Source organism: Hibiscus syriacus, unplaced genomic scaffold, assembly GCF_006381635.1.
Source record: "Hibiscus syriacus cultivar Baekdansim isolate YM2019G1 unplaced genomic scaffold, ASM638163v2 tig00013773_pilon, whole genome shotgun sequence".
Classification (NCBI taxonomy): Eukaryota; Viridiplantae; Streptophyta; class Magnoliopsida; order Malvales; family Malvaceae; genus Hibiscus; species Hibiscus syriacus.
Window position 1 is genome coordinate 337,450 of NW_024062309.1, and position 20,558 is coordinate 358,007.

Consider the following 20,558-nt stretch of genomic DNA (forward strand, 5'->3'; position numbering starts at 1 on the left):
GCTGTTAAAATCATCTTATTTACCGGAGAAAATAGGTATGATAAACATTATAGAAAATTTTTAACTATGCAAACAAATTAGAGTTGAAAAAGCTTGTCTTTCAACTTTTCTTAATTTTATTTTACTTTTTAATGTTTTTAAAAACGTGTAATATTATGCTACGTAACCTACTATAGTAGTACTATATTAAAATGACACAAAATCTAAATTCAGGAATTAATGTGAAAAATATAGAGACCAAGTTGGAGGAAAAAAAATATGAAGTTCAGCTTTTCTGGAAAGAAGAAAATTGTAAAATGTCTGCAGGGAACAGAAGCAAGAAAACCTAAGACTGAAACTCCACTTCTGACCCCGCAAAAAAAGGAACTTTGTAATAGCAATAAATCCAATTTATTAGAGCCAAAATTTGGACATTTATGTAATTAGTAGAACCAGAGAAGACTAGTCAAATTGCTATACCACCTTAAGGGGGGGGGGGGGAAAGATGACTGAATGATAAGCATTTTCCAACAGAAGACCACTTTTAAAACTGGAACCTCTGCTAAGAATATAACCATGATTCGCTAAACTGTGCATACCTCAATAAAAGAACAACAAAAAAATTTCCCATCTCACCTCTTAGGTGGCAGATCTTTGTTTCGGAATGTACTTCGCACCCTTTTCAGGCTTCCTTCTGAACTTGCCGTGGGCAGGTCCGGTAGTTGAAGCCTCGGAAGCCCTTGTCTTAACAATCAACTTTTCTAATGAATCGTTTTCGATATTAGAGCACCCTGGGGGATCAAGGTTTGGGGAGAGAACCAATGTCACATGTTCGCCTACAATAGCTTCCTTCCACCCTGCAAAGCTCATCAGATTGTTTACGAATTACGAGAGAGACGAGATATTTCGGTGACAACAGATCTGTGGTGATAGTGCTCAATAGATAAAATATCAAACATCACAACTTACTCTGAGCAAGAATGGCTTTGGCAGTATTGCTGTTGAACTGCAAGCTACCAGGTTGCACAAGCGTTGAAGAGAGCTTCCCACACCATCACCACCATCTGTCGAAGACGACCTTGATCAGCTTTCATTGGAAGTGGTATGTACTACATTCTTTTCAGCAGCCACTTCCACTTCAAATTCACTAACACCATTTTGGACTGGTTGCAAATTTTTGCTTTCATGTCGGCTCACTGGCCTCCAAAACTTGATGGTTGATCGGTTTGAAACACCCTGAACAGGATCAAGTTTGCTGAACTTCTCCTGAACATTGTTCTTTGGGATTTGACACTCAGCCATCCTGTCACGGGCTTCAGCTGTATTGTGTCCATCGTGACTGCTATAATTTTGAATCGTGACGGATATAGAGCCAATTAAAAGCCCATGAATCTTATTTTGATTTACTTGATTAGCTGCTTGTTTCTCTTCTCTAATTGTCAAGCTCTCCCCTTCCTTTACTGCTTTAGGTTTTTGGCTCCAAATTTTATTACCGTTACCTATTGCACCAAACCTTTCCCTGTTTGTTCCATGTCTATTAACGCCTCCACACTTAAATCCATGAGAACTCTGACTGGCATGGAAACCATTAAGCACCCCCCGTTGTGAAGTATGTGGATTCTGCCATCGAGCAACAACTATCTGCCGATGCCCTCCAACTTGCTCCATTCGTCTTTCAACATTATGACTAGTTCCTGGATCCTCTTCCAGCTTGGAAAAATCAGTGGGCTCTACAGATGGGAGAATTTGATCTGTGGATATGGCAGGATTTTGTCCATCAGAATCAACAGCTGAAGGACTAGATGTTTCAGCGGGAGTGTTATCCTCCGATGAGTCATCCATGGTCTGCTTACTTTCTTCCAAATCCGAGTGTCTTTGTTCCTTTGCTTTCTGCTCCTTCTGCCTACGCTTCTTCTGTCTCTTTCTCTCAAGAAGCTCAACTTGCCTACAGTGGAGGACAGGAAATAAATCAACTATTAAAAGTTTATTCAATTTCACCTTCTGTAAGATGTTCAAGAATAGTATCCGAAGAAGCCACATGCAGGTCAATAGTCAATAAACCTAACCTTAGGTGTTAGGACCTACCCTTTATCGCTGCCTAACTGTTTCACGTGATGAGGTTGTATCTAGGAACTAAAAGGCATAAGTTAAGACTGAACTTTAGAATACTAGAATTGACATGAAAAATGCCAACAGTCTTCCTTGTCCAGTGAATTTATCCTTAAAGATGTTGATTGTTGAGATGGAAAAACAATTTCTGCAATTTTAAATTTATTACCCAGCTGGTGACATTTCATTTCAAGAAATACAAAAACATTTCTTATCAACATCTTCACTTTCCCCCTCTTTTGTGTTACATCTTCTGTAAGCAAATTATTAACTATACCACATAGTGGGGTTTTAACACTCGAGGAAAAGAAGAAATTACTCAAAATGCTTTTCTGATCTTTTTCCTCCTAGACATAAATACTCAAAGAAGATTCATAGGAAAATAGAGAAAGATAGGAATTTAAATTGGCCAACCTTTTTGAACAAGTCAAATATCATAGTTTTCCCCCTTTTTTCTTAAAACAAACTGTTAAGACATGGAAAATGAGTGATATGCACCTCTTCTGGGCAGCTTCTTCCTCTTCCACCAACAACTTCTGGCACCTCAAAGCTTCAGCATCTTTATCTGCAAGCCATGCTTTAATCTGAAAATAAACACAGTTTATTTTTATAAGAAAATAATAAACGGAAGAATATAAAAATGTGACAAGTTCATGTTCTTATCCAACAGTTCTTCTTTACCACCAAATTATGCATGAAAACTTTGAAGTAAAACAACCTAGAAAGAACAGAACAAAAAAAGGTACCAATTTCTGTTCCACCAAAAAGCTGGTAAAAGCAACCAAGTTTTTGGTTTCAAGACCAATCTTTCCTGCTTCCCCATCAAAAATGTATTTTTGCATTGACATGGCAGCACCCCAAAGGAAAGTCTTTTCACTTGCATCATCAAGGATACTAAATAATTCGTGTGAAGATATTGGAAATATTGAAGGTCTAGCTAGCACGAGATCCTGAAAAGAAATAGGGCATATGAAATTCACAAGAAAAGAAAGTATTAACATCTTTCAGATCTAAACAGAACATTTAATGAACAAGAAAATACATCCCTTACCAGAAGAGCAGAACCCGCTCTCAAGCAAACTTGTGGCAAAGCAGAAAGGGAGATCTTTACATGTGTAGTCAATGATTTTATAACTGAAGATCCCGGAACTCCCTGGAAAGTGTAGTTAGCAAGTAAGAAATTGTTTACGAGGCAGACACAAGAACAAACAAAAACAATAATCCATGAAACATGGACATGTTTATACTGGTGAGAAATAACCATTTTTTTATAAGAAATGGAGGCCTCGTTAAAAACCCCTTCATAGTTTCTAGAACACCATAGGATATTCCAGTAAACAGCGGAAGGAGGAAAAAAACGCCTCAAATTTTATTAATTAAAAGAACAATACAAAGCATAAGAGTACAACCAAACTTTTAACCCAGTACAGTAAACATAAAACAAAAGACAAGAAAAAACAAAACCCAACCAAAACTCCCTATCTTAACCTATTTATGCCTAAGCTAAAAAGTTTTCCTCTAAGTTTGCTGGCCTAGCTATCCAACGTAGAATACCCTCCAAGTTTATGATCTTATCCGCAATTTCTTTAGAAATTGAAACATACATACTTGGGCATTTATCCCAGTTCTTAATCCACTCCACTCACAACTTGCTATCGCTCTCAATAATCAGCTGCCCCTTAGAGCACCAGCTAGAAGATTCAAAAAAAAATTAAACCATATTTAATGGCCTTCAATTCCATTAAAGGTGGAGGACCCAAACCAACATCTTCTTGAAAGGATCCTAGCACTGTGCCGGAGCTATCTCTTAGAATCCCACCTATACCACTTGCCTTCCAATCACCTTTGACAGCAGCACCCACATTCAATTTTAGAAACTCCACAGGGGGAGGGGACCAGGAAATCTGATTTGCTAGCTGACTTTTTGAGACAAAGCACAAGTCTCCAAGAGAGGGGTCACCAATGAGGGAATCCATTGAAATAGGAATATTAGTGAATTTTGCTAGGAACCAAACTGCTAATCTGAACCTTGCTGTGAAAAACAACTGAACCAGATCGAACACGCCCTTCTTGAAAACAATGGCATTCCTACATTTCCAAATCATCCATGTAACTACACCAGGAATAAATATCCAAATAGTTGAATGAGGCACAACTCCTCCCAAGCTGAAAGAAAGCAGTACGCATTTTCATGTATAACAGCTGAAGTCTTCCACAAATGCATAAACCTATTCCACAAACTCGTGCAAGAGAAGAATAAATGCGAAGAGGTCTCTATTTCCAGCTTGCATAGAGGGCACAGTGGATCCAATATCCCAAGAACACCTCTCTTTATTAGTTCAGCCCTTACAACCAATTTTTGATGAATTACTTGCCACATGAAAGTCTCCACCCTTGGAGGCACCAAACTCTTCCAAAGATAACTTTTCAAATATGATTTGGATCTGACTCGATGGAGCAAGTTTTTATACAAGATCTAACTCAGTAAACACCGTCCCCATTTCCTCTCCAAATTAGACCATCTATCAAATTTTTCACAAGACTTATATTATTAATTGTTACCAACAATTCGACCCACTGATCTAACTCCCAATCCCTCAAATTCCTTCTCATCTCTACAAGCCAAAACCAACATGAAGCTCCAAATTCACCAAACTCCAGTAACCTTCCATTTTGATTAGTAGAGAGGGCAAGTAGCTTAGGGAAAATTTCTTTGAGGGGGCTTTCCATAACCCAAATGTCATGCCAAAAACGAATATTCTCGCCATTTCCCACCCTGATTTGAAAATGGTTGCAAAATCTGGAGCCAAAATAATCATTTTTAAAATTATTATTCACAATAGATCTCCAAATCCAGGAAGCCTGAGCTGGTATTTGATTATTGAGTAGCAACGAACTTTTATCTAAATTGTATTTACTGCAAATCAGCTTCCTCCACTCAGAGTCCTTTTAATTTGCAAACTTCCAAGACCATTTCCCTAAAAGGACTCTATTCATTAAATTGAGATTCATCACTCCTAGACCTCCATTGACTTTAGTTTTGCATACAATCATCCAATTTACCCAATGTATCTTATTCCTTTCTGATCCTCCCCCATAAGAATCTTGCCATTATGGAATTAAGCTTCTTGTTCACACTTGATGGGATCTTAAAAATTGATAAGAAATAAGTTGAGGGAGAACATAAAACAACTTTTAGCAAAACCAGTTTTCCAGCCAAAGAGAGAGATGTTGCCTTCCAACCAACAAGTTTACTGTAAAATTTCTAAATGACATGTTCCCAAAAATTTGTTGAATTTCTCTTAGCTCCAAGCGGAAGACCAAGGTAATCAGACGGAAAGGTACCAACTGCACAACTGATAGAAGACTCCCAATCTTTCACCTCTTCTTCGCTTGTATTAATATTGAATAATATTCTTTTGGAGAAGTTCAACTGAAGACCAGACATAATTTTGAAAACACGTAATACTTTCTTCACATTTCTAATCTGAGTCTTCGAACCATTGTAGAAAACTATGAGATCATATGCAAATTGTAGATGCAACAATTTAAAGGATCCCTCATTCCTGCTAATATTCTAACCACAAAACAACCCAATAGAAATTATCTTCAACATCAATAAATTAAGGAGTTCCCCAATCAAATTAAAGAGTCATGGAGAGAGAGCAGCCTTGTTGTCCTGTTGTCTATGCCTCCATTGTTAGGGAGGTAGCTGTTAAACTCAAAGAAGTCGAGGGAGTTATTATATGGGTGGCTAGGACAACCAATATTGAGGCTGATGGGTTGGCTAAGTCTGGTATTGGTTAATTTTTCTTTATTGTTGGGATATCTTATTTTGGGTTTTTAGGTTATTTGTAAGGGTTTTATCTTATTATTGTATCTTATGTATCTTTATTAATAAAGTTTAAGGCACTCTTTTCCTCCTTCCTCCGATTTAGGAATTCAATATGAGTTCCTTAAATCATGAAGGGGTTTTTTAATGAGGCCTCAATTCCTATAAAAAAAAAGAGAGAGCAGCCTTGTCTAAGTCCCTTAGCCATTGGAAATTCCTTAGTAGGGACACCATTTACCAAAATCGAGACAGAAGCCGAAGAAACACACTTACTCATCTAACTACGCCATCTCTCCCTAAAACCCATTTTCTCCATAACTTCAAGAAAAATTGGCCAATCCACTGTGTCATAAGCCTTCCTAAAATCCACCTTGAACACAAGTCCCTTAAGTCCTTTTTTCCTCCAATAATCTATCCTTTCATTGGCAATGAAAGAGCAATCCAGAATTTGACGACTTTGAATGAAAGCGAATTGGGAGGGACTGATTCTATCGCTAATACAAATTCTTAACCTTCTTGAGAGACACTTCGAGAGTATCTTATACATTCCTCCAACCAAGCTGATGGGTCTATAGTCATCTAGACTTTCTAGATTATATCTCTTCGGGATGAGTAATGAAAGTACGGTTGATTCCACGCTCCCAAGCTTTTTCCAAGAAAAAATTCTTAAAGAATTTCATTATGTCTTATTTATGGAATGACCAAAACTTTTTAAAAAACCCCATATTCAAACTATTTGGCCCTAGAGCTTTGTTGCTATCACAAGATTTAATAGCCTCCCATATTTCTTCCTCCGAGAATTCCTTTTACAACAGTAGGCTTTGTTCCATGGTAATTTTGGCGAAATTCAACTCCATATCTTCTACTTCCAAAATCGATCTAGAATTATAAATCTAAAAAACAAGATCTCGAACAATTGCCTTTGTGAGTGAAGGTTCTTGAATGAGATTACCCTTTACCCTCAGAGCAACCATAGAATTCATTATCTTTCTATTAGATGCACATATATGGAAGAATCTAGAATTTTAATCTCCTTCTTTCACCCATTTAGATCTAGATTTTTAGTACCAAATTCTCAACTCAATTTTGTACAGTCTCCATAATTCCTTCCTCAGTTCAACCAATAAAGTGACTATACCAGACGATTCAGGATTCTGTTGTAATTCTCGTTCCAGATTGTGTATTTTCCCATCTACAGCAAAAATTGAATTAGTCGGTTGCATATTTCTATTTCCAGACCAATCTTTTATGGCTACTTTAGTGCTTCTCAAGATGCTTAAAATTCTTGCTCTTTTCTTTTTTTTCTTTTATGATCTATGATTGTCAATTGCACCATCTCTTCAAAACCCTCCTCCTCCATTAAGTAATTAAAAAGTTTAAAAGGTCTCTTACCCCAATTGACACCACCATTCTCAAGTAAAACATCGTTGTGGTCTGAGATTGATTTTGGGAGATGATACTGAGTGATATATGGGAAAAAAGTCATAAAATTTACATCCACTAGGAACCTGTCAAGCCTTACAAAAGTTGGGATCTCCCAGTTATTACACCATGTGAAATTTACCCTAATTAGAGGAAGGTCTATAAGGCCTAATTGATGAATAAAGGACCTAAAAAGCTCCATCGAATTCCAATTTTGAGATCTGCCTTTTTTCTCTTCTTGAGATAAGTACACACTGAAATCACCACCCACACATAAAGGAACCTTTTGTTTACAAATTGTTCTTTGACTTCAAAAATACTTTCATCCCAACAACTCAACAACCCTCCTGCCGATCCTTCAGCTAGAGAAAACACGTAACCCTGTAGATTCTTTCCCCCAATTCTTCTTAAGATAGATTGCGATAAAATGCCAACCTTGATTTCTTGTAAAAGGAGAAAGGACAAATTCTTCTTAGATAACAAGCTCTGTACTGCACGTTGTTTCTTTTTCTTCCTAGGCCCCTTATATTCCAAGTGATGATGTATAATTTTGGCATGATGAAAAATAACAAGAAAACCCTACTAAAAGACACCAGGGGATTATCTTTCCCTAACTCCTCCCGATCTTTTCTCAAGGCTGATTATTTTCTCCAGAAAAACCTTTTTCCCATCCTTAAAAGAGATTCCCAACAACTTACTAATTTCCTATGTAGCCAAGGCTTCCTCCAAGTACACGGAGAAGGAAGAGGAAGAAACAGTAGAAGTACTGACCTGGTCTAGCACATCCCTTATCAACATTCTTCTATTTCTTCTAGTATCTTTCCCACGGACTTTAACAATTCAATCATCTCCCGAGGGTCTCCCTTCAAAAGGAATGATTTGAATTTGATTCTCTGTTGAAACTTGAAGATTAATATCACCGTCTTTGCTAATATCAATTCCATCTCCCAAATCTGCCAAAGAGTTGTTCTGACCCATACTCGCACCATCTACCTTATCCTCGTGTTCTAAGTGATCCACGTTTTCTATCACAAGAGCACCAGCTGTCTGAAAAAGACCATTTGTCTCTTCCAACGGGTTGATATAATCACCCACATTAATATCCCCTCCCAACAACTGTTCCTTAGAAGTTGCCCCAATCTGTCCTCTATGAAATAAATTAATCGCAACCTCAACCCCTTCATTCTTCAGGCCCCTCGTCTCACTATCGTGGGTCACATGTACCACTGGGCCCAAAAGATTGTTAACAACCAAATCGGATTCCTCCACCGCTTGAACAGATTTGCCTCCTTTCTCCGATCAAATTCAAATCCTTCTCTCTCTCGATCTGATGTACACTCTATTAAAAAACCTTCTCTCCCTTCTACCATCCGAGGCGCTCCTTATAGATAATCAATTGGAAAAAGAGGGCGACGATCTCCTCTGAAGAAGGTCCCTTGAACGTGTCTCTTGGTTACCTTCGGCTCACCCCACAATCTTTGTCAGACGATAACCTATTGGAGTTGCTAATGACTCCATCTCCACTCTTAAAATCAATCATTCTGCTCTCACCCTCAACTATTCTTTCTTTTATCGGCTCCACAATAGATTGTCCCAATTCTCCATTTCTTTCCCCAAAACAGGATTGGCAATGTTAACAACTGGCCTAGAAAGATAAATCCTCTTAATAGGGGAAATAGGTTCATTACCATCCTTTGATTGGGCCTGCCCACCCGAGAGTTGACTACCAAAATCTCTCAAGCCCAACCCCGTATACTCTCTATTAAACACTCTCCTAGTACCGAGGGGTTCTGTCTCCTTATCATAAACGACTTCCATCTCTTTTGTCTACTGCAATGATTGCTGATTCAAAGCTCCATTTGGATTGCCATATGTCCTCCCTCAAGCCACGAAGTAACTCGATTCAAAGGCTCTTCCAGCGACTATTCAATACCCTCTTCAAACCACTACAGCCGATCGTCGTCTTGGTCCTCCGGCGACACCTCTTCCTTCCAAACATCCTCAGACCTGATTAGATCCAAATTTACCTCTGGTTTCACTGAAGATGATCCAATCTTTACCCCAATCTTATACGACCTCCCATCTGCAAGAACAGTAACCAAACTTGGAACATCAAAAGGACTAACAACTCTCAATATCATCTTTGCAACAGACAAATCCTTTCTCCTCAAGGTCTCGTCATGAATGCCAACCAATAAACCCCACCGACTCTCCAGAGTTGTGAAGAAGGTTTCATGCCAACAGTTTAAAGGAACTCCACTTAGCTCAACAGAGCAATACACCATTGGAACACCAATCTCCATCATCAACCGATCAATCCATTCAAACCAATAAGACAATTCTTCTTTCTTATTCCGCCACGCCTCCTTCAAGCTCTCCTTCGAGGAGAAAATTATTATGCAAGAGTTCCACGCATAGCCCTATCTAATTATTTTGACAACTATTCTGTCACTGAACAAAGCTTTCTGAACCACATCCAACTCTAAATCTGCCTTCATAATTCCAGTTAAAGCAAACCTTATCCATTCATTCTCTTTAGCCTGTATGAATACATTCACCAGCTTTTCCCTCCCAACATTAACTTTTTGATTTGCCAATGCTTCTTTATATGACATTCAATCGTTAAACTCGTTGAAAAACTCCCTTTTGTTGTCGGCATTCCTAATCTACACATTCAAGTTATTCCTTGACCTTTCAACTGCCAACCCACGACTTGCTCTAGAATCCTTCTTTTTCGCGAACTTTGCTACACCAACTAAAACCCTTTTCTGATCGATCATCGTATTGTTAACCTTCGATATGGCATTTGACATGTCTTTTTGGCAACCAAAATGAACAAAGGCGAAAGTAGAATCCTTGTACTTCGGCCTTCTATTTACTAAAGGAATGAAAACCTTCACAACATCACCATGACGCTTGAATAGTTCCCAAATAGCTCTTCTATAAACCCTTATGCTGAGATTATCGACGAAAACCACCCATTTAGAACCACTAGAAATTGCAAAGACTGACTTTTTGCTCCAGTGGGGAGTGAAGCGACTCTAGACATTTTAGTAAATATGCTTAAGATATTACAAATGTTCGTGAGAAATAACAATTTGGACACAAGGTAATGTTAACAAGTTATATATCTATGGTGTGTAAACCAGATCCGGATGTCACTTGAAAATTTCTAAAAGATGTATCCATAATTAAACAAGTGAGAAAAATTAAATAATGACCTCTAGTAACACATCTTTGAATGATAAGATTTCTTTCGCCTCATCCTCTGAGAGCTGGAAATAATATAAATGAGGAATGACAGAAAAAAAAAAGGTGAAAACCTAAAATGTATAGAAAAAGACAAAGGGGGGGAGAGATATACCTTGTCCCAAAATGTTGCTAATAGATCCCTATTTTTAGAAGAATCCTGCAGTATATAAAACAATATCTTTTAGAGGAGCCCTACGAGATGATAAAAATAGATTAGGAAAGAGAAATCTTAATTTTCCAAGAGGCTAGGATCGTGAAGCAGCAGAAGAAAAAAATGCGGGAGAAACTCTAAAAAAATGAACTTAATAGATTAATCATGGTTCAAAGTACATGAAAACCTTATCAAGTTTCTTCAACCTATGATGCACACGTATATGCCTTCTATAGTTAATGGGTGAACAAAATTCTTGCGAACACTTATCACACTTTTGTGTCTGCATCTTCAGAGGAGTGAGTAACGGCCAGCCAGGGATATCTGTAATAGATACAAGCAAGAAAATCAAGAAATAATTTATTTTCCAGGACAATGATTTAAGCCATCAAATAATTTAGAAGTACCTCGTTGATCTATGGCATGAAGCAATTGAATCCATTGAACTGGGTTGTCCCCAACCCTTGAGAAGGGAATGAAAGATTCTTTTCCAATGGCATGTCTGATGAAGGTGTCCAAAGAATCATTTGGATCCTCTGATTTCATTACATTTGCAGAATTGGCTGCTTTTGCAACTGGCATTTATGCATGCAAATAGAGCGCAACTACTACTAACTCAGAGGTGCCACTGCAACTAAAAGGGGAGAAAGACAAATTAAGATCGTGAACAAAGCTTAAAGTGCATGACTTAACCTTATCCGTTGCAGTACTTTGACATTGATTCAGGAAAGAATGCTACTCCAATCAATCTATTTATAAGCCAGTCAATTACTTAGATAGAAGGGTGGTTAAATAACCAGACAATAATACCATTCATTATCCAAAAAGGTAGATATCATTCTGCATCTAGCTCATTTTACCTAATTCGGAACACTGGAAAATGTTTAAAATTGATGCTACTCTTCCACCCACTTGGCCCACCTATATAATTGTAAGTGTCTAAAATATCATCATACAATCATGTGCCTCCACTGGAATCAAAGCGTGCACATGTTAGTTGCAACCAAACATCCTGAGGGATGAACATAATAGTGAAAGACATATGCCTGCTTAATAATCATCAAAATAATAAGTCAAGAGGCGTCATCTACAACCATTATCCCATCTAAAATACTCAATATACATATATGCCTTCATGCCATTGGATAAAGCTAGACAGGAATGCAATAACTTTATGTTCATGCTTACTATTTCTGAAATGACAGCCAAATGCAAAGATCAAATACAGAAATATCTTAAGAAAATTAAATTCATATAGAGTGCACCAAATTCTTGATAACAGTAAGGGCCGAGAACTTTCACGTTGTGCAAAACCAAGCACCATATCCATCATAAAATTGCAGGCATCTTATGCCAACAATGTCAACAATGGACCTGAATACTCATCTTACATCAATTTTTTCACAGCAAAACAACTAAATAGTTGGCATAGAAATTAACGCTAAACTCCATATGCAGGTAGCAAACGTATCAAACTATCAATTTTAATTACAAGAAAAGATTAACCAAACCATAACTCAATAACAACGAGAACCAAAGATCAATGAAGAGCAAAGTTCTATCATCAATGTCCACATGTAAAACAAAATAAATAAATAAATAAATAAATAAATAACTTCTCGAACCATGAGTCCTCAAAAAAAGGAATTTTCTAGAAACTTCTACCGAGCCACAATATAACCATTGAACTTAGTTTCGCCCAATTTCCATTCTTCACCCAACGTAAAATTCAAAATCTGACTTTCAAGTTCCATTTTATAACAGATTCCGCAAATTAACAATTAAATTCCACACAAAACTAACAAACATCTAAAACCAATTAAACGAAAAGAAATGGTTAGGGCTTCGAGTCATGCGATATGTGATAAATGCACGTTATTGGATGTAAAAAAACAAAAACAATATATACCAAGAAGTGAAGTGATCGATTACGTACCAGTGAATGAGTGAGAGGGAGAGAGGAAGAGAAATTCGTTAGATAGACAAACTCTTGAGCGATCGCAAGAATTTAGAGTCTAGGAGCAGGAGATTGGCGAATGTTTGGCGGGAGGGAAAATCACCGAGGAAAAAACAAGGAAGTGATCTACCAAGAATATTGTTGCGGGAGAAAAGAAGAAGACAGTTTTCGAGGTAACAAAATTGTAAAACATATTAAGGTGGAAACCAGAACCCTTTTCAACAGTGAATTTATGAGAAAAAATGGTAAAAATATATAGGGAGCAATTATAGTTATAGAAAGTAAATAAATATGAAGAGGTGAAGTGGAGTATTTTTGGTGGCAAAGCGATGGTTGAGGGAGGCTAAACTCACGATATAATGCTTTCAAAATAAATAATTCACGAGATAACGTACTCCCCATATTATTTGCTGAAATAGGGTGAAATCCACAGTGTAGCCGTAGGTCGCCATGCCTTCCGGGCGACCTACTACGTCGCCATGGCTTCCCGACGAGCTGCACAGAGATAATGGACGTCTGCATGTGCCATGCACGTCCCCAACACCCCAACACAGGTCGCCATGCACTCCCTAACACCCCAACACAGGTCGCAATGCACTCCCAACGACCTACAAGGTCGCCATGCACTCCCAGTGACCTTGTAGGTCGCCAAGCAGTCCCGGCGACCAAGCTTGGTTGTTTTCATGTTGATCCTCGTCATATTGCTTGCATGCTTGGTTGTTTTCATCTACGTGGTCACCATGAAAGGCTCGGGCCACCTCGAACCGAGTCGGGCTTACTTGGAATATCATCTTGAAGATTTTTCGGGTTGGCTTCAACGGAGAGTTCAGAGTTCTTACAAATGGGGTGAATTCAGTGCCATGCACTCCCAGCGACCTGTGTTGGGGACGTGCATGGCACATGCAGACGTCCAGGGAAGCCCATGGCGACGTAGTAGGTCGCCCGGAAGGCATGGCGACCTACGGCCACTGTGGATTTCACCCTATTTCAATAAATAATATAGGGAGTGCATTATCTCGTGAATTATTTATTTTGAAAGCATTATATCGTGAGTTTAGCCGTTGAGGGACGTGAACTTGAGAAACAAAGCAAAAATCCACACTGAATATTAATTATTACAAACTTATTTCAAAAAACATTTATCTTATGTTTTTTTATAAAATTTACTTGGGGTAATTTACAAAATCCATCACTAAATCTTATTCTCTCTCTTATTTTGCTCTCTAAACTTTAATTATCCTCCCTGAACCTAACACATTGATTTTTTTGGGTCACTAAGCTTTACTCTCTATTCAATTCGACCCGATCAAAAAAAAAATTATATCCTACATTTGACTGGACCCGACCTGAAAAATATATTTCGACCCAATTTAATTTTTTAGAGTATAAATCTGACCCAACCCGGTATAAATTAAGGATTTAATTAAAAATAACAAAATTTTTAATGAAATTACATTATTATCCTCGGGTCGGGTCGGGTCGAAGTTTTTTCACCCTCCATCGTAATTCGACCTCACCCCTTAAAACATCCGACCTGAAACTGATTTTAAAAAAATATGACCCGATCGAATCGAATCGAAACCTGTCGGATGCTAGTGAAATTGTGATCCCTAGTTTTCATGGATTATTGTTTTTGGTATCGACAAGCAAACGAATAATGATATGCACTTTGGTATATTAACTAACTACTAAAAATTTATGTATTTATGGTGTAGATCATTGTAACATCCTCAATACCAGGTTAGTGACTAAATTGTAAAATTTCAGAATTTGGTGATTAAAGTGGAAAAGTTGAATAGTTCAATGACTTATTTAAAAATAATTTTTGAAGGGTTATTAGTAATTATTAAAAGAATGAGAGGGCAAAATGGTCATTTGGCTTTGAAAAAAAATGATGATATATATGTATGAGGGGATAAGATAAAAGAGATATTTTCTCCACTTCTCTTCTTCATCTTCTTTCTTCCTCCTCCTCCACGTGAGAGCTCAAGCAAAAGGTAAGATTTCTTCGTTGTTGATTATTAGCTGAAATTTAAGTTGGGTTTTGATCCTTAGATGATAATTAAGCTTGAGGAAAGCTTAATTTGTCTTAAAATCAAAAGATGAAGAAGTTATGAAAGATTAAAGAAAATGGGGTTTTAAGTGAAATTTTGAATAAGAAGGTTAAATGAACTTGGAGGATGAATTTGACTTGTCATCCATGAGAATAAGAAGTTAGAAGTGTTAGAATTAAGTTTGGATAACATGGAAATTTTGGTATAATTCTTAGCTTTAAGAATTTGGATAAAATATGGAAGATTATAAGGTGGTGGATTGATAGAAATTAGTTAAAGTTGTTATAGATGAGTTTAGTAGCATGATAAGGATTTTATACATGAAAATTTGGGTGAAGTATTAATGAATTTCGGGTGAAAATAGCATATTCTGGGCAGGTGCATCGATGCACTATGAGTGTGTAACGATGCACTAAGAAAAAATTTGAAGGTGCATCGATGCATTAAGGGGTGCATCGATGCATGGGAATTTCGAACATAATTTGGGTACCGATGCACTCATAGTGAATTGGTACACTCCTAAAGGAAATTATGAATATGAGTTTAGTAAATTCGTTTAAGTTAATAGCATCGAAGTATAAGGTTTAGGCTTCTGATAATCATCTTAAAAATTATATTTATGTAGATACATAGCCTAAACGAATTCTGGAACAATCGAAGGATTAGGATTTATTCAAAGCAAGCAAGGCTAATGTGAGTGCAATTTAATTGTACTTATGTTATTGAACATATATTGGTTTGCGATGAGCCAGTGATGGAGTTACTATGGTAAGAAGTGACTCCTAAAATGTTATATGATTGATGGAATTCTTATATGAACATAAGTAAACAAGACATGACATATGTGCTTACATAAGAATATGAGAAATAAAATAAGCTATGTGATAAGGATATAGAGAATGAAATGAATGACATGAAATGTATGTATGCTTGATTATATGAGGTGAATGATATAATAAGAAACTATGTGATAAGAAGATATTGGTTTATGTGATATAAAAGTGTATATGTGAAATGACATGATAGGTGATAAAACTGTGAGCCTATATGAATATATGATATAAATGTGATTTATGTGAATACATGTATGGGTGAATATGTTTAGTATGATTACATGATCATTAGATATAAATCATGTGATAAGTGATATGTGACATATGAATATGCAATACAATATACATGTGATATGATATGAAATATATGGTTACACATACATGTGGTATGTGACAGAAAAGAAAGAACAAGTGATATAAAATGTTATAAATGATAATGCCCATGGTATATGTTAGGATTTTCGGAAGCTCGAATCGACAACCGGAACGGTTTGCAAAGAGGGGTCGGAATGGTTTTGTGTTTAGGGAGTAAGGAGATTGAAAGATGGAGAATTGCACAACGATTTATAGTGGTTCGACTTTCTCAAACAAAGTCTATGTCAACTACCTTAGCTCCTTGCCAAGGATTTTCCAACAAATTCACTAATTTGTTCTTTCTTTTGAGGATAAAGAGTAACCTTACAAACTCCCTAGTTTTTCCGGGCTAAACTAGAACCTTTCCCTAGCTTTTACACGGGATTAGCTAGAACCTTTCCCCTTTACAAAAGGATAAGAAATATAAACAAGAAAACCTCTCTAAGTTAGGTGTTTACAAGAATTAAGCTCACAAGAACAAAATATTTACAAGAGAAAGGTGAAATAAGATTGAAAAACTCTTCTCTTGTGTTTGATTGCTTGGATAGTTGTTCTCTTGCTTCTTCAAGTGTCCTTAGCTTGTATTTATAGCTTGGAATGTGTTTGAAGTCGTATATAGTCATTGGGGATGTTTTGGAGCTGTTTGGAGATGAGAAATAATTAATTAAACAGCTTGGAGCATGGGGGGAATCGGTACCCCCCTCATGGGAAATCGGTTCCCTAAGTGCAATATGTTTTCGACCATTAGACATGGGGAATCGGTACCTCCTGGGAGGGAATCTGTACCCCCTGGACAATCTGATTTTTCTTGAAACCCTTTAAAAAGAAAATATTTTTGGCTCGATTAAGGCTCGAAATACTTTGTAAAATTGTTTTAAAATAGTTTAAGTATAAAACACAATTTTACACTTTAGTAAGGATTAAAATGAACTTTGAAAGACTTGGAGTAATATTTTGATATTCAAATAATTACATCGAATATACTTAGAAAATCTTTTATAAAATCTTAAAACTCATTTAACTTAATTTGTTATATCGAAACATCAAAATGTTTTCAACAATCTCCCCCTTTTTTGATATAACAAAACAGTTGAGTAATTTTAAGATTTTGAAATAAAGTTTGAAATTACTCCCCCTTACTTTAACACTTCTCCCCTTTAACACCTTAACACTTCTCCCCCTTTTTGTTAAATCAAAAAGACTCTAATATTTGAAGTTCAAAATAACTTTGGAGAGTAAGTAGTAAATTTGACATTTTAAAAATCATTTGAAAAAAATCAAAGCTCCCCCTCAATAAATGCATTCCAAATAAAATTTTGCTTTTAGGATCTTGACAATTAAACAAAATTGAATTTCAACAAAGAATAGCAAACATGTTAGTAGCATATGAAATTCAATATATCCAAGACTAAAATACTTTATGCAATACCAATTGTTGAATTTAAGATCATATGCATAAAGTTTTCTAAAAATGTTATGCATTTGAAAATTTTTGATATCAATTATTAGAGAGATATCATTTTTATTTAAACCACATGCATAAACATTACAATTTAGGTAAATTTTTTAAAGATTTATAAAATCAAAGTATTTGAAAAGTTGATATCAAATGTTAGAGAGATATCATTTGCATTAAAACAAAATTTTGACCAAACTTTTATTATGATGAACTAAAAATTCTGAAAAATCATTACAACTTTAAAATGTCCATCATAATCATCTTTTCAACATACATGAGATTAAAACAATGATGCATAATCATTTAAAACCAAAACTCATGCATGCTTAAAATCAAATGAGCAACCAAATAATCCAAAATTAAAAGTATTAAGCTTAGAGGTTACCCATTCTTTTTTCATGTGTGGCTAGAGCATCTTGAATATCATTATTTTCATCGCAATTGCTTCCACACACCTACAAGAGACATTTAAGTAGATTTTGGTATCCAAATTGCTTTGGATCCTTGAACGTTAGTTACAATGCCCCTTGTTCCTATTGGAACCCATACTTGCCTAATTTTAAAACGTTTTCCTTTCTTCAAAGAACAAGTATGTTCCATATGACCATGATAATGACAATGTGAGTATTTTGCCATATTTAAACATAATAGGTTGTTTTTATAAATTAATTCTTTTTCTTTTATTAAGCTTTCAAACTTAACACCTAACTCAAAATTTTCTTTTTCTAAATAATTTATTTTGATTTTTGAAAGCTCTAAATTATCTTTTAAATTTTCATTTTGATTTTCAAAATCAACTTTTGCTTTCAAAATCAAATTATCTTTATTTTTTAGTTTTGAAATTAATTTCGTATATTTGGAAGTCATTGTCTCAAATCCCAAATACAACCTATTATAAGCATCTTGTAACTTATCAAAAGTAAATGAATTAAATTCATTTTAGTTAGAAGATACCTCAAATTCTTCTTGAGTGATCATGAGGCATAGGTTGACTACTTCATCTTCATCATTGGAATCATCTTCATCACTCCAAGATGCAACAAATGCCTTCTTCCCCTTTTTCTTTAGAAGAGGACATTCATACATAACATACCCCTTTCTTTGACAATCGAAACATACCGGGGGACTCTTCTTCTTGGTTGATTCATGTTTCACTTCCTTGGAAATCATGAATCTCTTGAGTTCCTTCAAGAGCTTGACCATCTCTTCTTTTTGTTCATCATCGTCTTCATCCACCTCATCACTTGAATCTTGATAGCTTTCATTGATGCCTACGTCCTCATTCTTCTTCTTCTTCTTCTTCTTCTTGTTTTTCTTCTCTTCCCTTTCTTCATCTTCATTCACCATCATCTCATGAGTGAGAAGGGAACCAATTAGCTCATCGAGAGTGAGAGACTTTAGGTTTCTTGCTTCGATAATGGCCGTCTTCTTTGATTGCCACTCCTTTGGAAGAGAGTAAATCATCTTCCTCACAAGCTTCTCATTTAGGATTAATTCTCCATATCCCTTGAGACCGTTGACAATCACAGAAAATCTATCCGTCATAGCTTTGATGTCTTCATCCAGTTTCATCTTGAAGTTCTCGTAGCTATGGTTGAGAAGACTTTTCTTTAATTCCCTCACTTCGTCGGTTCCTTCATGAGTGACTTGGAGCTTATCCCAAATCTCTTTGGCACTGGAACAAGATGAGACTCTTCCATATTCATTTTGGCCTAAAGCACAAAATAGAATATGTATAGCCTTATAATTAAGCTGAAATTTTTTCTGCTCTTCTCTACTTCAATCGGTGTACTTGCCAGGTAGAGAGGAGTAACCGTCCATGATTGAGTACCAAGCTCCTAGATTGTATGATTGAATGAAGTACATCATATTATTCTTCCAATGTGCATAATTTTCTCCATTGAAGAAGGGTGGCTTGTTGACCGGTTGTGAATCCATAATAGGATATTCTTCAAGATAATAAGCATCTGAGGAAAAAGTCATTTCTTTATCGGTTGTGTCGGGAATTGGTAGAGCTTCTTCTAGGATCGTCTCAAGGTGGTTAAACCTTCTTAACAAGTTAGGCTCTGATGCCAATTGTTAGGATTTTTGGAAGCTCGAATTGACAACCAGAATGGTTTGCAAAGAGGGGTCGGAACGGTTTTATGTTTAGGGAGTAAAGAGATTGAAAGATGGAGAATTGCATATAGTGGTTTGACTTTATCAAACAAAGTCTACATCCACTACCTTAGCTCCTCGCCAAGGATTTTCCAACAAATTCACTTATTTGTTCTTTCTCTTGAGGATAAAGAGTAACCTTACAGACTCCCTAGTTTTTCCGGGCTAAACTAGAACATTTCCCTAGCTTTTACACGGGATTAGCTAGAACCTTTCCCCTTTACAAAAGGATAAGAAATGTAAACAAGAAAACCTCTCTAAGGTAGATGTTTACGAGAATTAAGCTCACAAGAACAAAATATTTACAAGAGAAAGGTGAAATAAGATTGAAAAACTCTTCTCTTGTGTTTGATTGCTTAGATAGTTGTTCTCTTGCTTCTTCAAGTGTCCTTAGCTTGTATTTATAGCTTGAAATGTGTTTGAAGTCGTATATAGTTGTTGGGGATGTTTTGGAGCCGTTTGGAGATGAGAAATAATTAATAAAACAGATTGGAGCGTGGGGGGAATCGGTTCCCTAAGTGCAATATGTTTTCGACCGTTAGACAGGGGGGAATCGATATCCCCTGGGGGAATCTTTTCCCCCTGGGGGGAATTTGTACCCTCTGGGGGGGAATCTATACCCCCTGGACAATCTGATTTTTCTTGAAACCTTTTAAAAAGAAAATATTTTTGGCTCGATTAAGGCTCGAAATACTTTGTAAAATTGTTTTAAAATAGTTTAAGTATAAAACACAATTTTACACTTTAGTAAGGATTAAAATGAACTTTGAAAGAATTGGAGTAATATTTTGATATTCAAATAATTACATCGAATATACTTAGAAAATCTTTTGTAAAATCTTAAAATTCATTTAACTTAATTTGTTATATCGAAACATCAAAATGTTTTCAACAATATATGCTACGAGAGCTATAGGTATAGTTGGCATGCCAAGAGTCGAGGGTTTACCTATGTCTTTCGGGACATATGGACAGGATTACCTATGTTCTAAGGAACAT

The 20,558-nt window shown here is 36.3% G+C and overlaps 1 protein-coding gene across 2 annotated transcripts; it reads right to left on the bottom strand.

Moving 5' to 3' along the window:
• Window positions 1-291: 291 nt before the first annotated feature.
• On the bottom strand, window positions 292-12,914 carry LOC120206451. 2 transcript variants are annotated; one of them, XM_039206098.1, is made up of 10 exons: window positions 12,682-12,914; window positions 11,153-11,379; window positions 10,933-11,069; window positions 10,707-10,751; window positions 10,564-10,617; window positions 3,140-3,241; window positions 2,835-3,038; window positions 2,587-2,672; window positions 949-1,924; window positions 292-836 (listed from the first exon to the last, which is right to left on the bottom strand). In XM_039206098.1, the coding sequence occupies exons 2-9, from the start codon at window positions 11,325-11,327 to the stop codon at window positions 1,063-1,065; spliced, it is 1,665 nt and encodes a 554-aa protein (XP_039062029.1). In that variant the 5' UTR covers window positions 11,328-11,379; window positions 12,682-12,914; the 3' UTR covers window positions 292-836; window positions 949-1,062. The 2 variants fall into 2 exon arrangements, with proteins under 2 accessions (XP_039062029.1, XP_039062028.1); XM_039206097.1 differs by lacking the exon at window positions 12,682-12,914 and adding an exon at window positions 11,456-11,838.
• Between the last annotated feature and the right edge of the window lie 7,644 nt (window positions 12,915-20,558).